This window comes from Bufo bufo, chromosome 4, assembly GCF_905171765.1.
Source record: "Bufo bufo chromosome 4, aBufBuf1.1, whole genome shotgun sequence".
NCBI lineage: Eukaryota > Metazoa > Chordata > Amphibia > Anura > Bufonidae > Bufo > Bufo bufo.
The window spans coordinates 129,681,851-129,696,130 of NC_053392.1; the positions used below are offsets into that span (position 1 = coordinate 129,681,851).

At 43.6% G+C, this 14,280-nt stretch overlaps 1 protein-coding gene across 4 annotated transcripts in view; it reads right to left on the reverse strand.

The window, feature by feature from the left end:
• ARHGEF4 (Rho guanine nucleotide exchange factor 4) overlaps nt 1–14,280 on the reverse strand; it is a 258,013-nt gene that overhangs the window by 20,164 nt on the left and 223,569 nt on the right. For all 4 annotated transcript variants that reach the window (XM_040427876.1, XM_040427874.1, XM_040427875.1 and 1 more), the window contains one exon: nt 2,858–3,037. In XM_040427876.1, coding sequence (XP_040283810.1) covers nt 2,858–3,037 — 180 coding nt within the window. The remainder of the gene's footprint in view (nt 1–2,857; nt 3,038–14,280) is intronic.

Sequence of the window (14,280 nt, forward strand, 5' to 3'; positions counted from 1 at the left end):
AGCTGCATTTGTGGATGAAAAAGTTCCTCAATCCTGCGCTTTAAGCACATATACCATGTTTGTAATTTTTGGTTGTAGAGTGATGGTTCTTCCTATTCTATGCCAAATAAATCACCAAACGCGTTTCAGAGATAAAGTTCTCCTTTTAGAGAGGTGTCAAACATCTAATATAATTCTTATAATGTCACAGACAAAACGCACCAAAAACGCATATGCGTTTTTTGTAGATTCTTAGCAGACCTTTTGTATGTATTTTTTGCTGTCCTTTGTGGCTCTCTGATTTATAATATACGCTGTAATGATGTGTGAATAATTTACATTTGCGCACTTTTTATATATATGATCCATATCCTTAATCGAAATCCCGCCTTGATGTTAATGAACTTCCCTTATAAAGCCAAATACTTTGCCATTACTATTTACCACTGAAGGAGGAGAACTTTATCTCCGAAACGCGTTTGGTGATTTATTTGGCAATATTTGTCATGGAATAAGGAGAACCATCACTCTACAACCAAAAATTACAAACATGGTATATGTGCCTAAAACGCACGATTGAGGAACTTCTTCATCCACAAATACAGCTATACAACCCGCTCTAGGACCCGGCGCATCAAGTGTAAGGACTGCGGCCCGATCACGTGGGACACCACCTGGGGCGCCATTCCAATCTGACCGGCACAGACAGCGGAGAACTGTGGACACGGCAGCGCAAAGTCTACAAGTGGTAACGTAACTAATAATCTGTGTAAAGATTTCATGCATGCACATACCATGTCACAGAGTGCCTTGTGAGAAGTTGAGAAAGGCTAGTAATTTTATATAAAGACCATTTGCTACTTACCTATCGGGATTGGGAATCCCTGAGGTATCAATGGAGGATGGATCAATGACTATGCTATTTAATAAGAACGTCTAAGAAAGAACTGCCATATTTGGTGTCATAAAAGCAATAAAAACTAGACGATATTATCAAAATACTGCCATTGGAATTTATTATGCAGATATATGATCGCAATATATTGGTCACCATATGTGTTTGAACAATACCAATGAACAACTGCAATTTAATATCTGTATCTACCTCTTTGGGATTTTTCAGTTTTTAGTTTATTTTATTGAATTTATATTTTTTAGAAGTTTTTAATAAATTGTTGTTCATGTGACTATAAGGCTATTTGACTGATCCATGCAGCGCCAGGTGGAGAGTGCCTACCATTATATTTGTATATTCATTTTAAATTGACATTCGGGTGAGTCTATTGGTTTGAGCACCCATTCCTTGTTTGAGTGGAGTTTTGAGCCACTGGTTACCTTTTTACCCATTATTATACATTGCACTGTAGGGATATAGACTATATGATGTATACCACCCATAAAAAGAATGAGGCATCTGGTTACACCAGACTTAGCTTCATTGCCCTCACACTGCACACAGCGGTATGACAACAGATGAAGAACTGAAAAATATACCTGTGAAATAGAGCATGGCTAACCTTATCCACAGCCCCCAGATGATGTATGATGAGTCACTCAAACTCAATGGCTGGAAATCTGAATCACAATCAGGACTCTACGGACCCACCAGGAAACTGGATGATTCTCTGTTGGGCCCTGCTTTTGACATGATAGCAGGGTTCAACCATAAGAGAGGCCTAATGGTACCTGTACACATTAGTCTAAAGTTGATCAAAACGGAGGACTTTAACCAAAATAATCATGTCGAGTGAAATTTAGGCAATCGTTTTAGATGACAGATGACAACCCGTCATCGTCTAAAAAGAAGTCTACAGTGTTTGAAAATTTTGTCCAATGGACAAAAGATCTTTTGAAATATCAATCATGCATCAATCATCATTGAAAATAATGTTCCCGGAAAGATCTTTCATCCATCATCCAGATTTCATTGAACATAAATGAGCAGTTCAAACATCTGATCAGTTTGAAAGGCAAATATGGACTAAACTGTGTATTGCCAAGTCTGAAAACCGCTTGTTCACCAGATGATTGTTTGTTCAGCAACTTCTATCTAATGTATATGGCCACCTGTAAGAGTGCAGCAGCAGACAACCTCATCTTATGGCAGCCGTATACATTCAATAACTCCCTCCCAGGTCCCCCATACACATATGCGTTCAGCTCAACCAAACATGTATGTGTACTCATTAGGGAGAGTCAGGAGCTCCACACATATATTAGACTCTAGGTCCAAACTCACTGTTCTTGAGGGTTTCAGCTGACAATACACTAATGTGTGTGGAGGCCTTAAAGCTGACAGTCAATCAGATACCAGATTGCTTGTTACTGGCATATATTACTTTATTTAGGTTATTATGTTTTAATAGGTACGTGATTTTTTTATGGTACCCTCAATGTCTCTTAGTAGGATAATGATCATAAAAATATGAAAGAGAAGCAAAGTGCATACATTTTATCCTAATCTTAGGGCCACTTTACCATAAAGAGGAGCCAGATGGACATTAAGGAGAGGTTATTTAGACCTCGTTTCGCAGTCTGCAGCGGTCCAAATTACTGGTGATTCCCTAGAAAATGGCACTGTACTGGACGAAGTCATTGGAAACATCACGTTATCCAAACCCCATTTTTCAAGTTGTCTAAAGTTTAGATGAACCCATTCATTATTAGTATCTTGCCTTTGAAAAAGTTGGCCAGTTGTCCCCTACTTCTCTAAATGTACTGAAAGTTATTGGCAATACTAGTCATAATATTCTGGAGTGGGCGCAACTAGGTGGCTTCTTTTGGGCCTTGGTGAGTGAAGATTAAAATTAGTCAGAGCACTGAACTTTATATATGGCAATTATGTTTAACCTTTTTTATCAGTTTGACTTATACTCACTCTTACAAAACTTGCTGGAAACCATCCTTCACTGTCCGTGATGCGCCCCCACCACCACTCCTTGTTGGTGGCATCCATTACTTCAACGACGCTGCCAGCCTTGAAGCCCAGTTCTTGATCGTCCATAGTGACATGGTCCCATAGGGCTTCTGCATACACCACACTGCCATCACTTATCAGCTGTGGAGAAATATAGTCACTCAATGTACAAGTTTTTAGGTTAACAGAATTTTCACATGACAGTTTTTTGTTATTCTCTGAAAACTGTAAAGATGTATTGCAAAGTGAGTTTTTTGTTCTGAGGCGTGTTGTAGATACTGTGATAGTAGCTGGCTAATGCAGAGTTATAACTGTGGCCATGGCAAGATCCGCAGATTGGAACAGCATGTTTCCATGTTCTATGAGGAATGAGAATAATTATGTTCATCACAATATATAGATTATATTGTAAACTGAATAATAATGATATAGTCTTAGGATGGCCATATATGAAAAGTGTTAAACTGACCATGCATGACATAGCAGCAATCATATGCTTGTTTGGATGGCAGCTGTCTCTCTTGGCTTCCCCAAAAACATGCAAACTTAAATCTATCAAGGATAGATAGATAGATAGATAGATAGATAGATAGATAGATAGATAGATAGATAGATAAGTCACCACCAGACATCTTATTTTCCACTGTAATAAAGGATATAACAAGCCTTTACCCCAATGTCTTTCATCTATGGAATAGTCAAGATGCCCCTATACGCTGGAATCATTGCCGAACATAAATCTAATGTGTATGGCTAGGTTTAGTCATTTCTGATTCTACTATCACAGCACTGTTTCATATAAACCATATTGTTACGGAAGTGGATGTGGATCCACTGTGTCACTTGAACAGAATTGACTTGAGGCTACTCCTAAGTAGAGTTGCATCGGTTATATCAATACTTTTAGACGCGGAATGATACAATACCGGTTCTTACTATTTAACGATACTAGGCTGCACTCTGCGCAGCCTAGTATCAGTTAGAGAACATGCCATGCGCCGCTCTCAGCACGCACAATGTTCTACTCAGCAGCACAGCGGAGAAGGAGGGAGTCCCACCCTCACTGTGACGCGGCTGCCGCTGCCACCAATGGTGAGATAGCACTGCGGAGGAGGAACTATGACCACTGCACCACCGGTGGCAGTATCACATACCCGGCACCCGGCCTCAATAACAGGGCATGCTATCTGCACCAGAGGGGTTAATTGCCATGGTTTGGCGGATCGCTATGCCCTGTTATTGAGGCTGGGTGCCAGGTATGTGATACCGCCACCAGCACCCACATCCTACACTTAAATTATTGTGTTAATTACATTCATTGGTGGCGAAGTGTGTTTCTTCCCCCCCGTATTATAAATCATAACCATTGGTGGCGCAGTGCACCCCCCTCCCCTCATTGTTATATTAATTGGTGGCAGTGGCCACAGGGTCTCCTCCCCGCCTCTTCATTAGTGGCAGGAGTTTACCATGGCAGCCAGGGCTTCAGTAGCGTCCTGGCTGCCATGGTAACCGATCGGAGCCCCGTGATTACATTGCTGGGACTCCGATCGGTTACCATGGCAGCCAGGACGCTACTGAAGCCCTGGCTGCCATGGTAAGCTCCCTGCTCCCTGCTCTATTAGGGTGAATAGGACAAGGGTTCTAGCCCCTAAGGGGGCTAATAGTAAATAAAAGTAAAAAAAAATTTTTTTAAAAACCCACCAAAATACTAAAAGTTTAAACTGCCCCCTTTCCCAATTTTACATATAATATAAAATTTATAAACAATAAAAAAACATATTACATATTGCCACACCCAAAAAAGTGCGAACTATTAAAATAATAAAAAATATTTCCTATGCTTTGAACGCCGTAACAGAAAAAAAATCTAAACCGCTCAATTTGCCATTTTTAGTCACCTTGTCGCCCCCAAAAATAGGATAGGACTGTTCTATTATGGGCCGGACCTTTTCCATAGGAAAATCATCGCTATCACATACTGCACTTCGGTATATCAGAAACAAACTAGCTGACTCCGGACTAGTAGATAGTTGGAGGTCCTTGCATCCTAGAAAAAAAGGACTTTACATATTTTTCCCCGGCACATACTTCGTACCAAAGGTTGGACTATGTATTAATGTCCTCTTCCCTTCTGCCTTATTGTGTTAAAGCATCCATGGGGTCCATATTGTTATCGGATCATGCTCCAGTTTTTATGAGCTTCCAACTGCAGGACATCCCAAAAAAGGAAATGATTTGGAGACTCAATTAAACTCTCCTACATAACCCAACTCATCAGAAACATAGTAGTGAGAGGACACTTCATCTCCCTAGGGTCCCATTATAAGAAATGCAGGGAAGCAGAAATTCTTGACCTACAGAACGAAATACATGCTTTGGAATCTATGCATAAAAAGCTTCAAACCCCAGATGTTCTACAGAACCTAGATCTTCTTAGGTCCCAGATGAAGAACATTTTAAATGCCAATTCAGTAAAAAAAATTCTGTCAGCCAAGTTTAAATACTATGCCCACGGCGATAAAGCCTCTAAATTCATGTTATCCCAGCTGAAAAAACTAAAGGCTCATTCATATATTAAAAAAATACAGTCCTCAACAGCCCAAAACCTTTACCACACCGAACAAATTGCAGCTAGCTTTACAGAGTACTACACCCAATTATACAATCTAAACCTATTGTCATCTCCCCACGAGCGACAAACAAGAGTTACCAGCACAAAGCAATGGATCTCCTCCCTTGATCTACCTAAGCTAACAGAAAGACAAGCAGTGATTTCCCGCCCGTTCACAATTACAGAATTGAGAAAAGCCCTTAAGGACTCTCCCCTTCATAAAAGCCCAGGTCCAGATGGATTGTCTATGAAGTACTATGACTCTTTTCAAAACATCCTATTACCTAAACTCCTTCAAGTTTGTAATTCAATCTGGGAGGGGAAACCTTTACATCCACATATGCTAGCAGCCCAAATAACCATTATTCCCAAAGAAGGAAAAGATCCTTCCTTGTGTGCCAGTTATAGACCAATATTTTTGCTGATCTGAAATTTTTGGCAAATATGCTGTCCTCCCGTTTACAACCCCTCCTACCTCAATTGATCCACATGGAACAGGTGGGCTTCGTGGAAGGGCGAGAAGGAAGAATTAACATAAGCCGCTTGATTAACATAATTCAACATGCACATTCAACATCTACTCCACTAGTCCTTCTTGGCACTGACGCTGAGAAGGCTTTTGATAGAGTGGACTGGGCATATATGGGCGAAGCCCTGAAAAGTTTTGGCATTCCAGAAAGCTTTATAGATGCGGTAATGGCCATGTATATAAACCCCAGTGCAAGAGTCTTAGTCAATAATACACTATCCCCAGCTTTTAAAATTAGCAACGGTACCAGGCAGGGCTGTCCTCTCTCCCCACTCCTCTTTATCCTATCCATAGAACCGCTGTTACAAGCTGTACGGCAACACCAAAAGATACAAGGCATTACCATTAAAGGAACCACCCATTCACAAGCTGCATTTGCAGACAAGCTCCTCCTCATTATCACCAATCCTATTGAGGCTTTTCCTGCAGTTCATGAGTTGCTAGAACGCTTTGGAGCACTCTCCAACTTTAAGGTAAACCTTTCCAAGTCACAAGTATTAAATGTAACGCTTGACTCACAAACACAGAATAATCTGGAGCTGAGTACACCTTTTACTTGGTCAACACGCAGTATTCCCTTCCTAGGTGTGAACATCACCTCTCATCCATCAGCTTTATATTCAGAAAATTACAAAAATATACCATGCATAGTTAATGAACTAATTGCATCTTGGGACTTACCTTTTATCTCCTGGTTTGGATGTAGGACACTAATTAAAACGATAGTACTCCCAAAGGTATTGTATTATTTACAGGGTCTTAGAATGGCTACGTAACCCACCGGGGAGATTAGATGTAGTATTAGAACAAGACCTGACAAAAATTCCACTACGCTCCTTAGTCCTAGCCAAAGGGTATAGACCCGTTATTCTGAAACAAATAGTAAATCCACTGACGCGCAACACCCTCAAAGTCTGGTATTGTCACGAGGGTATCAAGAGCCACGTCTGACTCCGTTATACCCGGGGTCAGGAGGTCGCAGCGGGTGGCTGCGCGCTCTATATCTAAAGATCACGTTGTTTCTTAGTGATTGTTTTCTGTGTTTGCCTTGCTATCCTTTTTGTCTCAATCAGGGATCCGTAGCTTCTCCTCCTCAGCTGTTTCTTGTCTGCCACTCCCAACCTCCTTATATTCTCCCCTCACTCTTCTCTAGTTGCCAGTTATAGAGCTTCCTGCCTGGACATCTATACTGACCCACTGGAGTTGTGAATCCTGGTTGTCGTTCCAGAGTGCTACCCTCCGGATCCCTGTTGGGCTTCTTGTTGTCTCCTGTTGTCGCCCACCTGGGATTATATGTTGAGTTTGTATTGTCTGTCCTTCCCTTGGTGTTTTCCTTTAGAGCTAGTGGTGCGGACTAGTGTTCCCACCGCCCTGTTCACTATCTAGGGCTCAGCTTAGGGAAAGCCAGGGCTTTAGGCACGTGATCGGCATACGGGTGAGGAACCCGTCTAGGGACGTCAGGGCAGCCAGGTGCCAGCCGCTAGGTGAGTCAGGGGTCACCACCTTCCCTCTCACTTGGGCAGGGCCTTCCTTGTTCCCTCCCTCTGTGTCACGTATGTGATAGTCACGCCGACCGTGATATTATAACTGGCCTTTACTTTTTGAGAAAAAAAAAAATTATTATTTTTTTTTTTTGTTGTTTTTTTTTCTCTACTTAGAATCCAATATGGATCCTATTGCTGCCTTGGCAAAACAGCTTCAAGGCCTGTCTTTGGAGGTGGCAGGATTGAAGGCGTCTGTCCTCCAACAACAGCAGCAAATGCAGCAGACCGCACCCCCAGCGGTTGCTATGGGTAACCAGGTTGTTACAGAACCCAAGGTTGTTCTTCCTGACAGATTTTCTGGGGGAAGGGACAAATTTGCGACGTTCTGTGAGACCTGCAAATTATACTTTAAGTTGCGCCCTTACTCCTCAGGTAATGAAGAACAGCGGGTTGGGATTGTCATTTCCCTGCTTCGGGGGGACCCACAATCCTGGGCGTTCTCGTTACCCCCTGGTTCCCAGGCTCTCCGGTCAGTGGAGGGATTTTTTGGGGCTTTGGGTCTCATATATGACCGAGTCGCCCTGGCTGAGTCGAAGTTACGGAGACTCCTACAGGAAGATCGGTCAGCAGAGGAATATTGCTCAGAGTTCCGTAGGTGGGCTACGGATACTCAGTGGAACGACCCGGCTCTCAGGAGTCAGTTCTGCTCTGGGTTATCTGAAAGGGTTAAGGATGCACTGGCGCTGTATGAGACCCCCCTTTCCCTTGATGCTGTTATGTCCCTCTCTATCAGAATAGATAGGCGTCTTAGGGAGAGATCGAAAATTCCTGAGCAATTGGTTACCTCTCCCAAGCAATTAGTCTGTACTGACTTAGATGAGCCTATGCAGCTAGGCGGAACTTCTCGTCAGGTCCGTCCTCCTGACGTTCGCCGTAGGGGGGGGCTTGTTTTTTCTGTGGGGGGAAGGGTCATTTCATTAATGTCTGTCCCTCCTTTCTCAAAAACAAAAGACCGTCGGAAAACTACTAACCCCAGGCTGTGCGGAGGATGTCAGCCGGGGGGTATACGTTTCCTCCATACGAACATCTCAATTTGTGTTACCAGCGGTTATTGTTTTTGGTGTTAAGACGGAGTCTATTTCTTTTTTTCTAGACAGTGGAGCAGGGGTAAATTTGATAGATGCCCATTTTGCCCGCACTATGGGTTTGTCTCTCTGTACGCTGCAGAGACCTATTCCCGTATTCGCTATAGATTCGGCTCCTCTGTCTCAGAGAAACCTCACCCACATTGTTCATAATTTACACCTTCGGGTAGGGGACCACCATAATGAGTGTCTTTCATGTTACGTTCTGGAGGGCCTTCCCTCTCCTGTGGTATTGGGTCTTCCCTGGTTGGTAGCGCACAATCCAGTGGTGGATTGGCAGGCCAGGGAGATATTGGAGTGGAGTGAGCATTGCAGAGAGAATTGCTTAAATAACAATTGCTTAATCGCCTCCATAGCTTCCCTACCTACATTTATTTCGGACTTTGAGGACGTTTTTTCTGAAAAGGGTTGTCAGAAGCTACCACCTCATCGTCCTTATGATTGCCCGGTTAACCTGATTCCCGGTGCAAAATTACCCAAGTCCAGGTTGTATAATCTTTCGGGTCCCGAGAGACAAGCCATGAAAGATTATATCTCCGAGAGTCTGGCTAAGGGACACATCAGACCCTCTTCTTCACCCGTGGCTGCAGGGTTTTTCTTTGTTAAAAAGAAAGATGGGGGCCTGCGTCCTTGCCTAGATTTCCGTGAGCTAAACCAGATAACCATCCGAGACCCATACCCTCTTCCTCTCATTCCTGACCTTTTTAATCAGATTGCGGGCGCTAGGTGGTTCTCCAAACTTGATCTTAGGGGGGCCTACAATCTGATTCGTATCAGGGAAGGGGATGAGTGGAAGACAGCTTTTAACACCCCTGAGGGGCATTATGAAAATCTAGTTATGCCTTTCGGTCTGACCAATGCCCCCGCTGTCTTCCAACATTTCGTTAATGATATTTTTAGTCATCTCATCGGCAGGTTTGTAGTCATATACCTAGATGATATCTTAATTTATTCGGCTGATCTGAAAACACATGAGGTGCATGTCAGGCAAGTACTGCAGGTCCTACGGACGAATAAATTATATGCGAAAATTGAAAAATGTGTCTTCGCCGTTCAGGAAATACAGTTCCTGGGATATCTATTATCTGCTTCAGGTTTCCGTATGGATCCTGGGAAGGTCCAGGCAATTTTAGATTGGGATCTTCCTGAGAACCTTAAAGCCCTACAACGGTTTTTGGGTTTCGCAAATTTCTATAGAAAGTTCATTAAAAATTATTCAGTGATCGTTAAACCCCTTACCGACATGACTAGGAAGGGGACTGATTTTTCTAAATGGTCTGACGCCGCTAAAAATGCATTTTCCTCTCTAAAAGAGAGGTTTACCTCGGCACCTGTTCTAATTCAACCTGATGTCTCCCAGCCTTTTATTGTTGAGGTAGATGCGTCAGAGGTGGGAGTGGGGGCTGTATTGTCTCAGGGTCCGTCTCCTGGCAAATGGCGCCCTTGCGCTTTCTTTTCCAAAAAATTATCTTCTGCAGAGAAGAACTATGATGTTGGAAATAGGGAACTGTTGGCGATTAAGCTGGCGCTTGAAGAGTGGCGTCACTTCTTAGAGGGAGCAATCCACCCCGTCACGGTGATTACGGATCACAAAAACCTTCTGTACCTAGAATCGGCTAAGCGTCTCACCCCTAGACAAGCTAGGTGGTCGCTATTCTTTACCAGATTTAACTTTGTAATCACCTATCGTCCTGGGGCAAAAAATACCAAGGCAGACGCGTTATCTCGTAGTTTCCCTGGAGGGGGTAATGCTAGTGATCCGGTACCTATTTTACAAAGAGGAGTGGTTGTCTCTGCTGTACACTCTGTTCTAGAGGGAAAGGTGTTAGAGGCCCAGGGGGACGCCCCGGCCTCTTGACCCTCAGAGAAATTGTTTGTACCGTTAAACCTGCGTCTTGAATTATTAAAAGAACATCATAATTCGGCACTTGCTGGGCACCCGGGTAGTAAAGCAACCTTGGAGCTATTATCTCGTCGTTTTTGGTGGCCAAGGTTGCGTCAGGATGTAATGGATTTCGTGTCTACTTGCTCTACTTGTGCACGCGCGAAAGTCTCTCATACACATCCAGCAGGGTCTTTATTGCCTCTTTTTATCCCCAATAGGCCATGGACACATCTGTCAATGGATTTCATCACTGACTTACCGTTGTCTGCGGGTAAAACAGTTATTTTGGTAGTAGTAGACAGGTTTAGCAAAATGGTACACTTTATTGCGCTACCCGCACTTCCTAATGCTAAAACTCTTGCTCAGGTGTTTATCAGTGAAATCGTGAAGCTTCACGGGGTCCCTTCCGATGTGGTTTCGGATCGGGGAACCCAGTTTATTTCTAAGTTTTGGAAAGCTTTTTGTTCCCGTTTGGGGGTACACTTGTCTTTTTCCTCAGCTTTCCATCCTCAGTCGAATGGACAGACTGAGCGTACCAACCAAAACCTAGAAACATATTTAAGGTGTTTTGTGTCTGAAAACCAAGAGTTGTGGTCATCATATTTACCGTTAGCTGAGTTTGCCATAAATAATCATTATCAGGAGTCCACTGGCAAGTCACCATTCCTTGGTGCATACGGTTTTCATCCCCAATTTTGTACTTTCAAAGAGGGGGGGTCTTCTGGGGTTCCCGAAGAGGAAAGGTTTTCTTCATCTCTTTCTTCGGTATGGCAGAAGGTGCAAGTTAACTTGAAAAAGATGAGTGGTAAATATAAATGCATGGCCGATAAGAAACGGTCGCCAGGTCCGGACCTAGGGGTGAATGACTATGTGTGGTTGTCTACTAGGAATATTAAGTTGAAGGTTCCCTCTTGGAAACTGGGCCCTAGGTTCATTGGTCCTTATAAAATAGTAGCCGTCATTAACCCTGTGGCTTTTCGCCTGGAGCTACCTCAGACTTTTAAGATCCATAACGCCTTCCATAAATCGTTACTCAAGAAGTATGTTCCACCTCTAGAACCATCACCGCTGCCACCTCCTCCTGTTATTGTGGATGGTAATCTGCCAGAATTGTTGATTCTCGTTGGGTCCACCTCTCTCTTCAGTATCTGGTGCATTGGAGGGGTTACGGTCCCGAGGAAAGAATGTGGGTTCCAGCGTCAGAGGTAAACGCCAACAGGTTAATTCAGGCTTTCCATGCCTCTCATGCGGAGAGACCTGGTCCTGAGTGTCCGGAGGCCCCTCGTGAAAGGGGGGGTACTGTCACGAGGGTATCAAGAGCCACATCTGACTCCGTTATACCCGGGGTCAGGAGGTCGCAGCGGGTGGCTGCGCGCTCTATATCTAAAGATCACGTTGTTTCTTAGTGATTGTTTTCTGTGTTTGCCTTGCTATCCTTTTTGTCTCAATCAGGGATCCGTAGCTTCTCCTCCTCAGCTGTTTCTTGTCTGCCACTCCCAACCTCCTTATATTCTCCCCTCACTCTTCTCTAGTTGCCAGTTATAGAGCTTCCTGCCTGGACATCTATACTGACCCACTGGAGTTGTGAATCCTGGTTGTCGTTCCAGAGTGCTACCCTCCGGATCCCTGTTGGGCTTCTTGTTGTCTCCTGTTGTCGCCCACATGGATTATATGTTGAGTTTGTATTGTCTGTCCTTCCCTTGGTGTTTTCCTTTAGAGCTAGTGGTGCGGACTAGTGTTCCCACCGCCCTGTTCACTATCTAGGGCTCAGCTTAGGGAAAGCCAGGGCTTTAGGCACGTGATCGGCGTACGGGTGAGGAACCCGTCTAGGGACGTCAGGGCAGCCAGGTGCCAGCCGCTAGGTGAGTCAGGGGTCACCACCTTCCCTCTCACTTGGGCAGGGCCTTCCTTGTTCCCTCCCTCTGTGTCACGTATGTGATAGTCACGCCGACCGTGATAGGTATTCATGTATGGCAGATAAACTACTTACAGGCCCAATCTCCCCTGTATTGCAAGTTAGGGACATTATGTGGGACTCTACGCCAGAATTTAGAGCAACAATAAACGAGAGAACAAGGACGAACTCGACTCCAGTTTTGGATCTTATATTAGGATCTCACGGTGATGACGAGGCTGTACTTGATAACCCCCAAATAGTGGGTCTAACCCATTTCCAAATATCCCATCTCTTGCAGTCATTCGTCGAGGTTCAGATACCCAATAATAGTACCCCCATGAAGAGATTCTAGTAAAAAAAAATCCAAGATATACTCTTCACTTCTGGAGATGACCAATTTGCATAAACCCTCCTTTATTAGGAGTTGGGAAAGTGATTTAAACCTCACTTTCTCCTCAGAAGAGACCTGAATTTTACTATCACAAACAAATAAAATCTCTAGGTGCTTGCGCCTCCAAGAAAACTATTACAAGTTGATTACTAGGTGGTATTATACCCCGGTGAGGCTGCATAGGATGGATGTTCCCTTCGTCCTCAGCATTGTGCTTGAGATGTTCTATCGCAGATGGCTCCTTTTTGCACATATGGTGGACGTGTCCTTTAGTGAAACCCCTTTGGGTAGGTGTTTGTGATATCTTGACCAAATTACAGGGTAGTGAGTTTTCACTTATACCACAAAAGTGCCTATTGGGACTACACTCCCCACAGCGTAGTTCCCACCAGGTTTTTCGCCTTGAACAACAGCTATTAGCAGTAGCAAGGGTGCTGATTGCTTCTAATTGGAAATCGACTGTAGTACCGGCTATCCCAAAATGGCTGTCTAGGTGCAATCAAGTGTATCGCTTAGAGCAGATTGCGCACTGGGAGATTAATAACTCCCCCTTATTTGAAAAAGTATGGGGGGTCTGGAAAAAATACAGAAATCTTCACTGATAGACTATGGTCTCCTGGCGATCAGAGCTTCTTCCCTCACTCAAGGTCCATTACAGTCTCAACTCATGCTGATGTCTATCATTGCTTACATATGCATTTCTATGTCAACTCTCTTGTATTCTCCTGTTAACTTAAAAATTAACATTGTTACATGTTTATGTGTATGTCAGTATATTATGTACCTTTGTGCATGCGCACCTCTCTGCACCTTGCTTTCCTACGGTACTGACATTTGTACGACCTTATAATAAAATATTTTAAAAACTAAACTATTATGGGACCTTGCATGAAATGCTGAATGCACGCAGCTTTTTTGGTGTTTTATTTTTTTCGCTTGGTATCGAATGGTATCAAGTATCGCAATAGTTTTTTATGGTATTGAAATCGAATGAAAATTTTGTTATCGTGACAACCCTACTCCTAAGGACATTATCTAAGTACTTCCCCTGGTCTTCACCCTTTAACTCTTGTTCTGGGATCTGTTACTCGCTGCAGAAGAACCACCAGGCCACTACTTCTTGTAGTACTTTCTGTTCAAGTTAGTGTTGACCCACAGGATCAAAGCATCAAGTGATCAGCAAAGATCATAGTCAGGGACAGGCTGAGTTCAGGTCAGGCAGAGTGTGTTCAATCCAATTAATGGGCAAAAGTTCAGAGTGAGCAGCTGAAGTTCAGCAGATGAGTCAGGCAGAGGTCAGGTCAGGCAACAAAGGAATCAAATCTGGTAAACAGGCAGAAGTCGGGCATGAAAGATCAGAACATATGCAGTGCACCTTCACAGGGAACTAAATAACAAGCTGGAACACACTATTGCTCAGGCACTTGTCCACAGGAGAAGGT